Here is a 17,225-nt window from a genome sequence, read left to right on the forward strand (position 1 = left end):
TTTCTCGCGTATGTATAAGACCGAATCCATTCGATTTCTAAAAAAGATTACTAATCCTTAACTTTTCGAGGAATCCTTCATCAGTTGTTGTGAATGACTGATTTTTTCAATCTTTTCGACCTTGGTTCCGTAGGAGCAAGTCAGAAAGATTGAGAATTAGAACCATCTGATTTAATTCGTTCTCAATAGCCATGAAATGATCATCTTAGGGTGATCCTTTTGTCGACGGATGCTCCTATTACACTCGTAGTNGATAATGAATAGTACGTATCTTTATATTAAAGTTTTTTTATGCATATAAATCTATAAGTTATCTTCACACAAAAAACCATAATATATTTCCACAAAATATTAAAGAATTTACTCCACCAACAATTTCATCTTCCTCGGGCCTATACCTTGTGCAGTTGGCCCCGCCGCAGACCTCCATAGCCATTATCAATCCGACACCTAGGAAATTTCCACGTGAACTATTGTTTTCACCCATGATTCTATGTCCTCCTCAGCACACAGTAAAGTTACAGCAAACCCCTCGATTATCTTTGTCCGTTCCCATGGTACCGCCATTTAAATTGCCGCTCACCACTCCTCCTCTCCTCCTCACAAAACGGTTGATCTCCGTCTTGCTACCCTTATATTAAACAGTCTCAAGAAAATTAGAAAACATTGGAGATTGTAATGTTGCTGAGAAGCTCTTCGATGCCAGTCTTGAATTCATGGAAACCCAATTCAGCCGCCGTGTTGTCGTCACCGGAATCGGATACCTCGCCCTTAGCCTTCCCGCGGTTGACCCGCTCACGATCAGTCTGCATGGCTACGTCTTTTGATGATAGTATCGGGAGATGTTCTCTCACCCGACCAGCGATAGATCATTCGGACCCGAAGCTCAAGAAGAACTTGCGGAGAATCGGTGCACCGAGCCCGCTGAAGATAAAGCAGGAGATGGGACACATGCTGCTGTCAAGCTCCGGGTTGGGTGCCGCGGCGGGTGAGAAAGTCGAGGAAGGGTGCTTGTTAACCGAGAGAAAGAAAACGCCGCAGACGGTGGCGGTGGCTGGCGGGGGTGGTGGCGGTAGCAAAGGCGGGGGCATCTGTGGTGGTGGGAGACGGTCGAATAATGGGTCGGGTTCTGATTCTCAAGATCCGGGGGGTTGGCATGGATCAGAGATTACAGAAGTTTATTATGAGACAATGATCAAGGCAAATCCTGGGAACCCTCTCTTGTTAGCAAATTATGCTAAATTCTTGAAAGATGTGAGTGAGTGTTCAGTAAGGTTCCAATCTTGGGAATATGTTTTTAACTCCATGATGGTGCTTAATTCTGGGTTCTGATTCTTGTAGGTTAAGGGAGATTCAACAAAAGCAGAAGAGTACTGTGGAAGAGCAATTCTAGCTAATCCAAACGATGGGAATGTGCTGTCTCTCTATGCTGATCTAATATGGCAGATGCACAAGGATTCTGCCAGAGCTGAATCTTATTTTGAACAAGCTGTTAAATCTGACCCCAATGACTGGTATTTTCTTAATCATATAGATACATTTTCTCATTTAACACATCACTTTCAGAATTTAACTTGCACCAATTCTTGATCAAATTTTTTTCATGTCTGTGCAGTTATGTGCTAGCTTCATATGCCCGATTTCTGTGGGATGCCGATGAGGATCACGAAGACGAGGAGGACCTAAAAGCAAGCCAATGCGAAGTGAAGACGAATCACTCGACATCAAACTTTTTCCAAGACGGATCTCATTGGCCTCATCTAGCTCCAGCTTCTTGAATCTAAGTCCTCTTCCTCCATCCATGTTAACTACCATATACGTAGTCTACTATGTACATAGTTTTGCTATGTAATGCCGTTGTGTGTTTGCAGCCTTTCTATGGCCGCAAGAAAAGGCTTTGGTTTTTCATATATATTTGAATTTTTGATTCATAGTTCGACCAAGTAATGTAATATATTATGTGCCCTAATATAGATCGTTTTTCTAGCTTTTTGCATGGATGAAAATGTTAACTTATAACAAGGACGCCCGTGGATCTATTGATTGTCGTTTTATAACTTGAGTGGGATAACATTTGAATTAACATGTTTCAGCCGTTTTACTATATTTTAAACTCTATCATCAAATGTCATGTTTCGATTGTTGGTCGTCATTGTTACTTGCTCTAACAGCTCTAAATATCATATCTCGTTTTCCACATGATATTCGTGATATAGTATCTTTCAAGAACTAGTTTTCAATTGCTAGTAAACAGGTTTTCAATGTTGAATGCGAGTGATGTGATATTTTTGTCCTACATCTTAAAAATCAAATATTTAAAATGAGTTTATAATGACTTACAATGAACTTTTATAGCAAATTGGGTTAATCATTTTCGTAAAGCGAGGACGAACAGTCACGCAGGCGCGAGCTCGGGGCGTGACAGAATGGCATCAGAGCCGGTCATCGACATGGAACACCGAGAAATAAGTGTTATGCTGGTCAAAATGCTACGTGCATGGGAGCCACCTCTTGAATCTGTGGGGCAAAGTGCTACATGACGGGAGCTAGCCACCTCTTGAACCTGTAGGAGCCACCTCTAGATTCTCGGCGCTGGTGGATCGAGGGATCAGGCCGCGACAAGGACGTCGCGTTCTGAAGTAGGGGTGATCGTGATATCCTTGTCCCACATCTTAAAAATCAAAGATTTAAAATTAGTTTATAATGGCTTACAATGAACTTCTATAACAACTTGTGTTAATCATTTTCGTAAAGCGAAGACGAATACGAAGTAATTGCTATATGGGCTATTGTGCAGTCACGTAGGCGCGGATCCAAGCTCAGAGCGTGACAAGTGATGTGATATGATCGAGTTGGGGATAGAAATGGACTTGTTAGATTCTAAAACCAAGGGAGTATGTTTCATAATCCTCTTGTTTTTTTTTTTGCTGTGGGTTATGTGAATGTGAAGCCTCGACACTTGAGTGATGCTTAACTGTGGGGTCCCAATCCATTTAATAAGGGGTTTTTGGAAACTATGGTCTTCGTAGCAAATTCCCAACCACACTGCTTCCCTTATGAAAGATACTCTTTTTGACAAGTATTAGTTATCTGTCCCTACCAATCACTGGCCAAGAACTCCTACGTGTTAACATTCAGTCACACTCACTAACGTGATTTACGTTTTTTTTTTTTTAAGAACAATGTTTTGTAATATGATTAGTATTTAAATTGTGGAGTTACGAGATGATATTATTAAAAATTAATTAATATAAAAAACAATAGATATTGTAAAAAAATAATATAATTATAAAAAAATAAGAAATTATTTTTTCGTTAATTTTGAAAAATTTTCTTAAATATAATGTATGTCGATTAATTGTGTTAGCTTATAGCAATGACATGGTTTTTATCGTGTTTAATGTATTATTGTCGATGATCAACCTAAATACATATTTAATTCTTTAATTTTCGAGAAATTATATATATTATTATTTTTAACATGTGATAAATAAATATTTTTAAATAAAATTTAATAAAACTAATGAGAAATACTTTTTTTTTTCAAAATTCAGTAACTTCGTCTAATTCCTCATTCACAAACAATTTTGTGACATGGTACGTGTTTGACACATTTGGATGATAACAACAATTGTTTCACCAATATCTTTATCCAAATAAGTTGTGATTTTATCCACAAAATCTATCCATAATGTACACAACAACCGTTTATTCATAAAAAAAATGAAATATGTGATTATAAGTAAATTATAAATAAATCAGAAAAGTTATTTTATTAACATTTACTATCATGTGTATTACAAAACAATGCTAATATGTTTTATAAGTTGTCCTCTAATAATTTGTGTACTTCCTTTAGAATTTGTTTAATCATTTTCATGATGGGACATTTTATACTACCTTGTATTCGTGAACTTTGTACTATAGAAGAAAATTATCACATTAGCAAATGTTTAATAATTAAAATTTTGTGCAAATATGATACTAATATTTTTTACTTCCCAATCATGAAAAAAAAATTTCAAACTTAATATACCATTGTTTCCATATGTAGGTAGTTCATAATAGTGACCAAATCTAAGTTAAACGTCAATTGCAACTTGGAAGGATTCAACTCACAAATGGTGCTGAAAAGATGAGTCATTTCAAAATGCAGTTTTGGAGTACATAAATTTAGTAAGATAAATAGAATAAAATTGGTTTTCAATATAATATGCAACAGTGCATTATTTATAATTTAAAATTCAAATAAGGCAGCCCAAGAGGAAAAAAATTATACAGCGGGTTCTTTTAACAGAATTATATCATGCATTAACTCTTTCAAATTATGAAAATCTCGAATTGCATGTATTGGGTGTCAAACATTTCTGATTATTGAGGGTAATAGACATGTTTATTGAGGATAATTTAATGTATGTTTGAAACCTTTTTGAATATATCTCTTTTAATTTTCTTGGGCTATCTTATTTGAATTTTAAGAAGGTAGTCCAAGAGATACAATATACATATGATTTTGGAAGAAAATTACTATATGTTAATTCTTTCAAATTAAGATAATCTCGAAATAACATGCATTTGAGGTCAAACATTTATGATTACTAAATGATAATTTAATGTCCATTGAAAAACCTTCTTTAAGTTATAACTTTTAATACTCTACCAATTTTTCTTAAGAAAAATTAAATAAACTAATTAAATATTGTATTTCCTTTTTTAGTAAGTAATTTGGACGAGAACTTTCCTATTTTGACAAAAACTCTGCTTTTTTTATATATGTAGATAGCGAGCAGCCGCCTAAAATAAGGATAATGTCGCTTGAGCTTGAGACTAACATTTGTGATGTGAAGGTCATGTTTCATTTGTAATTAGGGCATGAAGATGTCCATTCATACAGATGAGTGATCATATGATGATACACTGAACAACCCTCCCTCGGACCGTCCAAATAGTTATCACTTATCGAGTGGAATAGTTCACGGTTATGGTTGTACACCATTAGTCTTTTGAACCGGGACAATGTAGAGGCTCTAGCATGCACTTTGATCTATTTACCAACTTCATTAAAGGTCATCAGATTGCCAGGTTAGATGTAGTTTCGAAATACATAGGAGCTAATAAGTTGTAGTCGGAGATTCACCGTTTGCCTACAAATGAAGATATCATATGTGATATGATGAGTTAATAGTGCAAGGAGTATCTAGCCAGAGCAAGAAATGTGTTTTAAGGAAAAATGTTTTCCTAGTTACACATACGATGTCACTATTATTACTCAAAGATACATCATACTGTTATCGAATTCAAATGCAACTCTCGATGTACTAATGGTTGCAGATTCGATCAGGATATATGAGTTGAATGGACTGTAATATACGCTAACATTAACTTAAGGTTCTTGCAAGAATAAATGTTATTCTGAATCACATGAAATTGTGAACTCACGAGTAGCTGTATCTCTGAACCATTGATGGTCACAAGTATCGGATTTTGTGTTCCTCTTTAAATAGTCAGTTTTAAGGAGTTGAATTTCATGATTGTAATTTGATGGAGATCAAACAGATTGCTTCTAACGCCCCAGATTGGACGACTGTCCTCACTGTAGTAAGATGAGTATTTCCAGCATGCTTATGTCCTCACTAACACGTACCCTAGAAAACTATCTAAAGTTTCATTCATCCCAGAATTGCCTCAAGTCAAGCACGCTTAATTTTGGAATTCTTATGTGATGAGCTCCCGAAAAAAAGATGTACCTTCTTGATATAAATAATATCTATCAAATCATTTAAGCACTCCTCAACTTCGCAGTCTCATACATGAACAGTTTTGGAATCCCTCTCATTCTGGTGTGGATCGGTTCATTCATGTTCTCTTCGCCTAGAAGCCTACCGGGAGCCGCTCATTTTCCGTGCAACTTCATGGTAACGACGATCACCTCCCGCCCACTTCGGCCCCAGGCGTCACATTGCTTGTAAAGGAGTTTATAAGTTGATTCCATATAATGAAACATGTGAAAGTTAGCTTAAATGCTAATTTTGTTAGGAAAGTGGAACTGCATGTTTTGGTTAAGGAGTTCACAAAACTGGCAGCTAAAAAAGGATCAGTGAAAATTTTGATTTTTAAAATTTCAATTTTCATTATATGAATAAGATTTTCACATGAAAAATTTCACGATCAATTCCACGGAAACATCGCCCCATGAACTCTTAAACTCCGACGATCCAATCTCGACGCAAAATTGTTTAAGATCTCTAGTGCGATCTAAACAAGAAATCCATTCTCCGATCATGGATTTGATTAGGCGATCAAAATGTGGAAGATTCAGTCGTAAGGATTTACAAGAAGGATCAACTCCGCTAACCCCAGATTGATTTGGTGTCCATAATTAAATACGCAAAGTTATACAATTCTAAACACCATATAGATATTTTTATCATAAGATGCCCAAGGAACATTTCAAGTGTCAAAACTACAATTTTTACACTTCTCATGCGCCTTGTGTTTGAGAAAACGATACTCCAACGAACTAAGTATTAACCTAGACAATTAAATCAAATGGGATGTGATGGATTTGAAAGAAATTAATTAAATTATTAAATAAAATGAAGTTTCAGTAAATAAATATTCACGCAACTTTTATGCAACTGGGGTTCCATAAAGGATTTCAATACAAACGATATGACTAAGAAACACAAAGGTATCGAATTAGTTTATGCGAACACGTGACACATTGAAATGTAGGAAATTAAGTTAGGATTCCAACAATATATTATAAGTATATTTTGGATAAGTATGTGATGAATTACGACCTTAAAATCGAGCATAGGTACAAGTTGAAAATGACGAAATATAAACTTTTGACGAAACGTTGATTATACCGAATTTCTTAGACTTTAAATACGATTATTGAGCTATAATATAATTGTAAGTGGAAAGTTGAAGATTTGGAATATAATGCGTCGAGTTTGAATTTTTAGAAAATAACTCAACTATAAGGATTTTTGAAATAATAGTTGAATTATTGTAATTATTATTGATGAATTGGAAATTTAGTCGACTTGTTATATTATCTTATTTGTTAGGCGGAAGAGATGAAAGTTGAGCTTGTTGTGGTTTAAAGTCAGTTTAGGTATGTTATAGTTCGGTAACAAACGAAGATAAATTATAAATTATGTTTTACTCGTATTTAAGTTGTTTATGTGATTTATGTTAATTATGTGAATAAAATGCCTTGTTTAATTATATGTTCAATCATTTGTCATATTTTATGGCATTTAGTATAGGGCATGGTATTATGGTCATGTTGAGCTCTATCATTCTTGTTACCCGTTTCGTTTGTTGTATTGTATTCCTAGCATATGTGGTTATTTCGGAATCAGTTGAAGGCTTTTGAATCGATTTATCCCTCATACAGAAATTATGATTATCTATTTCTTGATGCATTTTCTGTGTGTTATGCACTTGAAATATCGACATATGTTGTTCGTTATTGTGCTTTCATGTTGTATCGTTATCAGCTATATGCAGGCGAGTCGTGGGTGCTTATTAGACATAACATGACATACCTCACATACTTGGCAGGGTGGTTAGCTGCATGACGATGTAGCTCCCATGTGTGTTGTTATTCGAGCATTACTCTAATTGTTATCGTACTATTTATTGGCTCATATTTTCCTGTTGTTATTGAGACATGTTCACGCATTGCATATTTCATTTTATTATATATTTATGCATAACTTATGCTTACTGTTCTTGTTGTTTAATAGTTTCATACCATAATCCTAACCCGGTATTTATACTAAGGGACTATTGTGGTTGCTTTTGGGCACCATGGTAGGTCACCCGAGTTATTTTTCAGAGATTCTGGCCGTGGAGCTTATGATTGAGATAGAATTACTCGATTGTCAAAGTTGAAGTCTCCCAGTTACCCTACTTTTATTATTTTGGAGTCTGATTCATTTTATTTCAGAGTTATTTGACCGAGGAGATGCCTCGTGTATTTGTATATTGATTTGTAGTTTTTATGTTGCATTGGACTTATCTTATGCTTGTTGTGAGCATCGCCGGCTATATTTGAATTGCAGTATGTGGATTGTTGTTTAGTGTCTGGTCGGCACTTGTGTGTGATTGTTTATGAATTCAGCAGCATCTTCCTTGAGTCATTTTATTTTTTTTTTACAGATATTTTAAATTTTTTGTATGTCTTATTTACGGGAAGGTAATGCCGAATTTTTTTCAAGCTCTGAGGTCCGTTATTAAGTATTTTAAACCATTTTCTACTGCAGATTTAAATTAAAACATTATTGTTTGATAATTAATTATAATTTTAATAACTGAACATCACATTATTCAAAACTATATTTCTAGAAATGTTAAACATATTCGAGTTGGATGGATTAATTATTTCTAATTAATTCTAATCATACTTAAATGCATTAAATAACTATGAATATTCAGTTTCACCCAAACCCGCACATTGAAATCAAATATTATTTCTAATCAATTTATCCTTGTGTTAATTGTTGAAGTGATGCTAAAATGAATTCCTAATCTTTTTGATGTAGAATCTAACTGACAAATCATGCAAATAATCGGCCATATCATTCACAAAAATACGATAAACATTCAACAATCGAGAACAAACATATATACTATCTAAAATCCAAAACCACGTGTCAAACATAAATTAATCTCGGCCCAATCCCGCGAACTTAGTCAAGAGAAAATCTACTCCATAGACATGAAAACAATCATAAAAATCGTTTCAAACATCAAGAAATTAAATAAAAAAAACAGGGGACGACAGAAATCTCATCATGAGGTTCCATCTCTTCAAGTGCGTTTTCCTTCTCCTTTCCTTAGCCGCCAACGATCGTTGTATTTTCTTATTATGTGTCCCTCCAAATGTGTATAGATAGGTCCTTTGTCCTTTTGAAAGGAATAAAATAAAAAAAAATTTGAGCACTGTAGGCATACCCACGCGGGCATGGGAGGTCTCATGGGTATCAACCCACACGGGCAGGGGGATTGCGTGGGTTTCCCATCAATTTCTTCGCACTATTTCTTCATTCGTATGCCGATGCATGTCCCCGTGAGTTCTTCATAGTCTTTTTGCTCAACTTTTACATTCCTCCAATTTTTCCAGACACTTTTCATGGGCTTCGCTTGCGTGACATTTATTTGTCGACTTTTTTGCCGTTTTTTATCATCTTCTTTGACTTCGATCGACACTACAAAGGAAAAAAATAATTCAATGAATAACCGCAAAATTAAGATGCACGTACAAACACCAAATAAGCACAAAAACGATGAATATGAAGTGTAAAATAAGCGACGATGCTTTTTGTGCTTATCATGCTACTTGGTTATCTTATTTAGAGCAATGAACAATCGAAAGAGTACTCCAATGTATTGGAGCACAAAAGCCGAATCTCTTGAGCTAAGGGCTCTTTGTGATCACGTCCCCCCACAATACCCACCTCCTCTAAGTATTATTAGAGTAGGTCTTTTGGAAGACGGTCTCACGAATCTTTATCTATGAGACGAGTCAACTCTATCGATATTCACAATCAAAAATAATACTCTTAGCATAAAAAGTAATATTTTTCATGGATGACCCAAATAAGAGATCCGTATCACAAAATACGACCCGTGAGACCGTCTCACACAAGTTTTTCTTGTATTATTAATTGGAGAAGTTGGTGAAAAATCCCCAATCAAAATATTTCTTTGGGTTCACTCCCTACCCACAAAATTGTGGTACTATGTCATACAAAATGTGGTACACTTCATGTGGAAATGTGGTACTAAAAAAGTACCCAAGGACTGAACACAAAAAAAATCGACGGCTGGGGACTGAAGGCCAATCTCCCGTTATTAATTAAGGCTAATGTGGATGCTTCCGAACACATACATTTAAAGATGAATCCATATTAAGATGTTTATAGTAATTTTTTTTAAAAAAATTTGATTATCATTTGAAACTCATGTAACACAAAACTCTCAAATTTAAAATAAGATATTGAGTTTGTATCTAATTATAACACATTCCCAACTCAAAAAAACAAGTAAGATTTGATTGGCTTTTATAAACATTTGACTAGTTTGACCGGATCTTTCCATTCTCAGGCCCAAGTTGTCGAACCTAATCCACGTTTCGGATCCCAAATCTATCATCCAACTTAGTTAATAAAACCATTTCAGTAACGTTATCCGAACGCACCACTCTCACCCACCTTCCCCACTCGCAACCTCTAAGCGTGAATCGCACACGCCTCATCCTACAGTCCTACCTCTACCCGTTCACGGCAGCCACTGAATCTCGCGTCATCCCAGCCATCGCCAAAATGTAGGCAGTGGAGATAACGATAAAGTAACCCGCAAATATATGTTAAAGGTATCAAACCGCCACTGCGTGACGGCACGTGTGCGAAGGCTCTTCTGGAGGATTCATTCAGATAAAGCTCACAACGGTCAAATCTTACGGCTGCAACAGCTTGCACGTGTCCCGTTAGAGTCGTCGGTGCCACTCGAGGTAGCTTTAGCGTTATCCCCTGTAAAATAAGGCGTCGTGGCGGTTAAGTTTGGGGGCATATTCTTCTTCTTCCTGAAAGAGTGAAAGGTATAGGCAAAAATCTGAGCTTTGGGTCTTACTCGATTCGGTTAATTGTACCTCTCGTGTGTCTGGTTCTACCTTTGAGCTTCCCTTTTGTAGGTGCAGAGAAATGGCGGAGGCTTATAACTCTGGACTGAAGGATGATGTCGTTTCGGTAGACCTCCCTGCGCCTGCTTCTTGGAAGAAACTGGTATTTTCCCTTAATTCTCAGCTTTTGTTGTTTGAATTGATGCTTGAGTTTTGTGCGGGAGACGCTGTTTCTGATGATCTACTGTGGAAATGTTGGTGAAAATTACAAGTGATAATTGAACGATTTGTAGCCCTTTTGAAAATTTGTTTTTTTTTAAGGTTAAATACCTCGAAAAGTTTCTTTTTTCCCTCTGTTGTAGATTTACTGTGTGTATTGAAACGATTATTGAGTTTGCTTTTTTCTTGCTTTTTTATGCGATTTCTTCAGTATTTTGTAGCTTCTATAGTTCTAAATAGCGAGTAAAATTTTCCTATTTTGAGGTCATATTTAATTCTCGAAATCTTGAAAACTTATTGGTGTATGCAGTAACATTTAGGAGTATTTGCGCGTCGTAGAAGGAAAAACTATTCTGTGCTTTTCTGAAAATTAAATTTGCATAGTCAAGATCAGAGAAACTTAGTAATTAGGTTGTGGTGGGTGAATGGAAAAACTTGTCGAATTCGAGGTTTATAAGAAGTTAGTCTTGTCACTGCCAAGTCAAAGCATATTTTGGGGATTTAACGTGTTTGGCACAATTAGGTTGTCGACGTTACCGACATAATCCGAGGTTTTTTTCTCAGTTGATTTCATTAATGTAAAGTGTGATGTGAGGACTTTCAGGAAATTGCGAGCGTGTATTTAAAGTTTCTCGCTTTCTTTTGCGTGGTTCTAATTCAAGCTGTTAATTTTTTTTCTCGATAAGTAATTTGACTTGATTTGATAGGGTGATGGGTGTGCCACCCGGATGTTTAATTCGTCCGTTCTGTTCCATCTTGTTTTGTGTTTCTGTGCAGTATTTGCCAAAAAAAGGAGGCACTCCGAAAAAAAACGAGATACTATTTATTGCTCCCACTGGGGAGGAGATAAACAGCCGCAAACAGCTGGATCAGTACCTGAAATCACACCCTGGAAGTCCTGCAATATCAGAATTCGACTGGGGTACTGGTGAAACTCCAAGAAGATCAACAAGGATCAGTGAGAAGGTCAAGGCAACTCCTCCATCGAAAGACAGTGAGCCACCAACGAAACGTGGCAGACGATCATCCCTTGCCAAGAAAGACAAAAAGATGGATGCAGAAAAAGAAGAAACTGAAGGGAAGAAAGAAATTGAGATTCCAGGTGGGGAATCCAATGAGAAGAAAGACGAAGAAAACAAGGAACCCGAGGACAAGAATGAAGCTGACAAATTACAAGAGAACGCCACACAGGAGAATGCTGTGACTAATGTTGAGATTCATGGTAACGTCCCAGGAAACAATGATAAGGCTGAGATAGATGAAAAACTCAACGGGATTGAAGAAAATTTGACCGTGACAGACAAGGCCGAAGACAAACAGATACCTGGAACTGCTGAAAATCCTCTGTCGGGGACCAATGGAGTTCAAACAGATATCGCCAATGGTGTGGCACCTGCATCTGGTGGAGGAGCTGTCGCCATTGAGGAAGACAGCGGCGTGACTGATATGCAGGTGGAGGAGCAAGAAAAGAATACAAAAGGAGATGTTATGGAGAATGGCAAGGTGAACCAACCAACCTTAGCTCCACATCATTCTTCTTCGACTCCTATTAGTTGTTGAATACGATATATATCTTCTACCATCTGTCAGTAAGTTTGTTGTAACTATTTCTGACATTATCAGCCTGGACCAATGTACTTTTGATTTGTAATAATTAGGCTGAGTTAGATTTGTTTTTAGTTAGGGAGTCAGTTGTGTATTGTATCTGACGTTGTAGCTTTTCTCTTTATGGAGGGACTTGTTTATTTGACACTATGCTTGAATTTTAGTACCATGTTCACCCTATTAGTGTTCTAGTTTTTCTTTTTCCCATGTCCAAATATTAAGTTAAATATATATTGCAGCTTGTGATGTTCATCAGCGCATTGTGTTGAGTTTAGAACTTAATCCTAACTTCACTTTGAAAGCTAGGTTTGTTGAACGAAGATAGATGGTTTATGTTTGTTATTCTCAAGAATTTTATGTAAGTCTCTAGAATTTACTCTAGTCGCTCACATCAGTTCTGATAATAGGGACGACTAAAATAATTAAATTTTAAAGCTGAGGGTATTCTCATATCAAATCAATTCGTTGGCCACCTCTGCGAGAAAGAAACAATTGTCCCTCCAAAAAAGATCTAAAGAAAATGATTAAGATTCAAGAATAAAAAAGCATGGAAAAAGCAAACTTTGAGGTGATGAAAAGTTAGGAATCTCATTCCAATCCCACAATACTAAAAAACGTTTTCCCCCCAGAAATCACAAATATTTGCTCATCTTTAGGTTAAGGTTAGGAATCTTTTATGGTTTCGTCTATCATCATTGGCAATGGCATGGCCGCAGAGAGAGCATTACATCCTACAAGAAACTGCTTCTGTTGCAAGACTCGGAGTTGAAGCTGTCATATTCATATTGAATGGTGTCCCTACACCTACAAATGTATCGGCCCTTCGTAATTACTCCTCATTTCAAGGCGATGAACTGCTTTCTGTTCTTCCTCTGGTTCTTTATGCTCTCTAGAGTTCTCTCACCAGAAGGTATACGAGCATCTTGGATTGCGATCGTACTTTTAGTTTGTATGGCTGATTTTATTTCTGTTTGTTTTCGCAGGTTTGGTGGTTCATGCTTTTACGGGTACGTATGGTGTAAATTATGGCAGGATAGCGGACAATATTCCACCACCAGAAAGTGTTGTGACCCTCTTAAAAGTGGCCAAGATCAAGAACATCAGAATCTATGACCCTGATCACGGAGTTTTGAGGGCGTTTAAAGGGTCCGGAATCGAATTAATCGTTGGCCTACCGAATGAATATTTGAGAAACATGAGCATAGGCCTAGACCATGCGATGGCGTGGGTAAAAGAAAACGTGGAGCCCTTTCTTCCAGAAACTCTTATAACTGGTATTGCTGTTGGAAACGAGGTCTTAGGAGGCACTGACACAGAATTATGGGAGGTTCTTGTGCCGGCCGTGAAGAATGTCTATGATGCCCTTGATCGTCTCCAATTAGCTGATAAAGTGGAAGTGTCAAGCCCGCATTCTGAGGGTGTCTTTGCCAGTTCATTCCCACCGTCAGCTGGGGCGTTTAAGGAGACTCTACTTCCCTACCTGAGGCCACTCCTTCAGTTCTTCTCACAAATTAACAGTCCTTTTTACGTCAATGCCTATCCATTTCTAGCCTATATTAGCGATCCATCACATATTGATTTAAACTACGCCCTTTTTGAGTCGAACCCCGGGATTTACGATGCTAAAACTAAACTTCATTACGACAACATGTTTGAAGCTCAGATAGACGCAGCTTACGCTGCGTTGGAAAAGGTTGGTTTTAGTAAAATGGAAGTGATAGTTTCTGAGACTGGTTGGGCTTCAAATGGAGATGAAAATGAAGTGGGAGCTAGTTTGAAAAATGCGAGGACTTATAATCGTAATTTACGTAAGAGACTTTTGAAGAAGAAAGGGACTCCATATAGGCCAAAGAGGATGGTTAAGGCTTATGTATTTGCTTTGTTTAACGAGAACTCGAAGCCAGGGCCGACTTCCGAACGGAACTTTGGGTTATTTAAGGCTGATGGAAGCACTTCATACGACATCGGGTTCACAGGACTCGTTCCAAGTTCCGGTTTCTCGGTTCTTGGATCCATGAAGGTACGAAAAATACAGAGACTATTCTTATTTCCGCTGTTGCGAACCTTGCGAAAAATAGCTAACTTTGCTTAAATTATCAGGTGAATGGACACAAATGGCGCGGATTCTTGCAGCTGTCGATTCGGGTAGTGTGTGCAGCAGCTGTGCTTGCTATGATTTCCTGATAGATAGCCAAAAGTTGGAAGAAATCATGCAGTAGCCAACTGAGTTATTGATATTCAAATTCATTCATTTCATTCCTTTTGCTTACTGTAATTCCAAAAGGGGATTTTAATTTGATTCATTATGAAAGTTACTTCATACGAATTTGATTTAATTGGTGCAATGAAATTAAGGAATGTAAATTGTGCGAACATTACAATTTATCTGTTTGAGTCATCCATGCATTTTTGAAAGAGAAAAAAGTATTATTTTTCTATTCACAAAAACTCTTGTGAGACGATCTCACAGATCAATTTCGTGAGACGAGTCTCTTATTTGAGTCATCCATGAAAAAATATTACTTTTTATTGTAAATATCGATAGAGTTGACGCGTCTCACAAATAAAGATTCGTGACATTGTCTTACTCTTTTCTATTTATGCTTAATTCTGAAATGCTCTTATAAATTGGGTTGGGTTATGGATGCTACTGCCAGAACAAGCTAGTAGGGAAATTGCTAATACAACTCAATTAACTTATTTTATATTGTGGAACGATTTATCTGTAAGATTTAGCTAGTTTTAACAAATTTAAATTTCAGATTAGACGGGGCGAGGTGAGTCGAGCCGACTAGTGACCAGCCATTAGGGGGGCTGGTTGGGTGGATAGTTGGTGCGGCAACCTAGCTCATTTTGACAAATTTAATTATAAAAGATTTACTAATTGAAAATGACTGAATTTGTATAATTTATGCTTCACCTTCACTTTATCGATTCCGGAGTAAAAGAGTATGTGTTATGTCCAAACACTTCATTAATAAAAAGGAAAATTATTTATTTAGTCCATTAATTTGCTTAAATTTGTGTTTTGATCGATTAAGTTTTTAAAATTTTGATTTTTGTATACTAAATTTTAATTTTCAAATATTTTGATCCAATTGATGGCGTGACAACTTACAAGTCAGTATTTTTCGATGCAATGAGCATTTTACATAATTATATCAGTATTTTTCAGTGTCACGACAACAAAAATTTAAAAAAAAACCAAAACATAAAAATTAAAGAATTCATTAAAAAATGTAATAAAATAGTATTGTATGGGGTGTCTAATACCACAAGCTCCACCACACATTTTTTAATAGAAAAACACTTCAAATTTAATTAAAAACTTCAAAAAACACAAATATTTTTTTTTGGTAAATAGTATAGAGTAGTTATTTTGTGAGACGATCTCATGAATAAAAGTGAGACGAGTCAATCATTTTTATTTAGAATAAAAAGTAATATTTTTGATATAAAAAATAATATTTTTCATAGATGATTCATCTTACTATGTTTTGTTTTGGAAGTCAATCTTTCTTTGAATGACTCGATAAAACTTGATTTCTTCCGGGTTCCAAATTTCCAATTAATTCCACAAGCCAAAGTATACGGACCGCAACTAAATCTTCCATATTTCCCACGGAAAAGTCACTCATTTGTAAAGACCATTTCAACAACCCTTCACTATATATGTCACCACAAAGCCTCAAATCCAAGAATCATCAAGTAACATTCCTATATATAATTTCCTATTTTTTCGCGTTCCAACGAATTCGGAGAAGAAGTATTATATATAGCAAAAATGGATAGAGCTCCATTATTCTCTACTCTTTTTTGTGCCATTTTTGCTGCTATGCTGAACTTTGCTGCAGCGCAAAATGTTTACACAGTCGGAGATGAAATTGGTTGGGATATTCCCCGTGATGCCTCTGTTTCGTACGTCAACTGGGCTTCTGGCAAAACATTCTCGGTCGGAGATATACTGGGTAATACTTACTTTATCTTATGTAATTTTTTCGAAAAATGAATTCTTTACTGTCTGTAATATTGCATTTGTGTCAAATATGCAACCAATACAAGTATTCATAAATGACAAATAAATCTGCGTTTGCGAATTTTTTCAGTTTTCAATTTCGTGACAAATCAACACGACCTCGTCCAAGTGACCAGGGCCTCATACGATGCATGCGATGACGATAACGAGATTGGCAGTATAATCACCACCAGACCGGCGAATGTCACTCTCATCACCACAGGAGACCATTACTACATTTGCACGTTTGGCCGCCACTGCGAAGCCGGGCAGAAACTCGCCATCACAGTTGGATCATCTACTCCTGGCATCGCAAATCCACCAACGACGGCCCCTCCAATCACCCCCGCCACCCCCTCTCCCGCCTCGTCTCTGCCTGATCCCTGTGCTCCAGTACCATCCCAATCCTTAGCTCCAAATGCAGGCAATGGTCCCACTGCTGCGGCGGCAAGACCACCACCTCCACCTGATTCTTCATCAACTTCACTGGCTTCTGATTTCTTGCTCGTTCTGCTATCCATTGGCGTGGCGCTGATTGTTTAAAATCATCATACACTCGGGACTTCTGCAATGATTTTTTTGTTGTGTTTTTACATGCTCACATTTTTGTATTTTAGAAAATATATACTTTGGATTTATTTTGTTTGTGCGGTTGTGCCTGATTATTGTAATTTACTGAGATCAATAAATTTTGTTTGTTATAATATCAAATATATTTATTACAACTGTGTTTGATTTTACAAATTATAT

At 36.5% G+C, this 17,225-nt stretch overlaps 4 protein-coding genes across 7 annotated transcripts; all 4 read left to right on the top strand.

Moving 5' to 3' along the window:
• The first annotated feature begins 373 nt into the window (after positions 1-373).
• Positions 374-2,106, top strand: LOC140990997 (uncharacterized). Its single transcript, XM_073460902.1, has 3 exons — positions 374-1,254; positions 1,342-1,514; positions 1,616-2,106. Exons 1-3 carry the CDS (start codon positions 679-681, stop codon positions 1,776-1,778), a joined length of 912 nt encoding a protein of 303 aa, XP_073317003.1. The 5' UTR covers positions 374-678; the 3' UTR covers positions 1,779-2,106.
• An 8,214-nt stretch (positions 2,107-10,320) lies between these two features.
• On the top strand, positions 10,321-12,605 carry LOC140991417 (uncharacterized). Of its 2 annotated transcripts, XM_073461364.1 has the most exons (3): positions 10,321-10,615; positions 10,709-10,799; positions 11,633-12,605. In XM_073461364.1, the coding sequence occupies exons 2-3, from the start codon at positions 10,719-10,721 to the stop codon at positions 12,413-12,415; spliced, it is 864 nt and encodes a 287-aa protein (XP_073317465.1). In that variant the 5' UTR covers positions 10,321-10,615; positions 10,709-10,718; the 3' UTR covers positions 12,416-12,605. The 2 variants fall into 2 exon arrangements, with proteins under 2 accessions (XP_073317465.1, XP_073317464.1); XM_073461363.1 differs by having other exon boundaries at positions 10,325-10,799.
• Positions 12,606-12,918: 313 nt separating this feature from the next.
• Positions 12,919-14,843, top strand: LOC140991416 (glucan endo-1,3-beta-glucosidase 14-like). Of its 2 annotated transcripts, XM_073461362.1 has the most exons (4): positions 12,919-13,028; positions 13,117-13,370; positions 13,444-14,480; positions 14,561-14,843. In XM_073461362.1, exons 2-4 carry the CDS (start codon positions 13,250-13,252, stop codon positions 14,642-14,644), a joined length of 1,242 nt encoding a protein of 413 aa, XP_073317463.1. In that variant the 5' UTR covers positions 12,919-13,028; positions 13,117-13,249; the 3' UTR covers positions 14,645-14,843. The 2 variants fall into 2 exon arrangements, with proteins under 2 accessions (XP_073317463.1, XP_073317462.1); XM_073461361.1 differs by lacking the exon at positions 12,919-13,028 and having other exon boundaries at positions 13,045-13,370.
• A 1,305-nt stretch (positions 14,844-16,148) lies between these two features.
• LOC140956291 (blue copper protein-like) lies at positions 16,149-17,151 on the top strand. 2 transcript variants are annotated; one of them, XM_073413007.1, is made up of 2 exons: positions 16,149-16,449; positions 16,567-17,151. In XM_073413007.1, the coding sequence occupies exons 1-2, from the start codon at positions 16,245-16,247 to the stop codon at positions 17,016-17,018; spliced, it is 657 nt and encodes a 218-aa protein (XP_073269108.1). In that variant the 5' UTR covers positions 16,149-16,244; the 3' UTR covers positions 17,019-17,151. The 2 variants fall into 2 exon arrangements, with proteins under 2 accessions (XP_073269108.1, XP_073269109.1); XM_073413008.1 differs by having other exon boundaries at positions 16,149-16,428.
• Positions 17,152-17,225: the final 74 nt, after the last annotated feature.

Source organism: Primulina huaijiensis, chromosome 13 (assembly GCF_012295235.1).
Source record: "Primulina huaijiensis isolate GDHJ02 chromosome 13, ASM1229523v2, whole genome shotgun sequence".
NCBI lineage: Eukaryota > Viridiplantae > Streptophyta > Magnoliopsida > Lamiales > Gesneriaceae > Primulina > Primulina huaijiensis.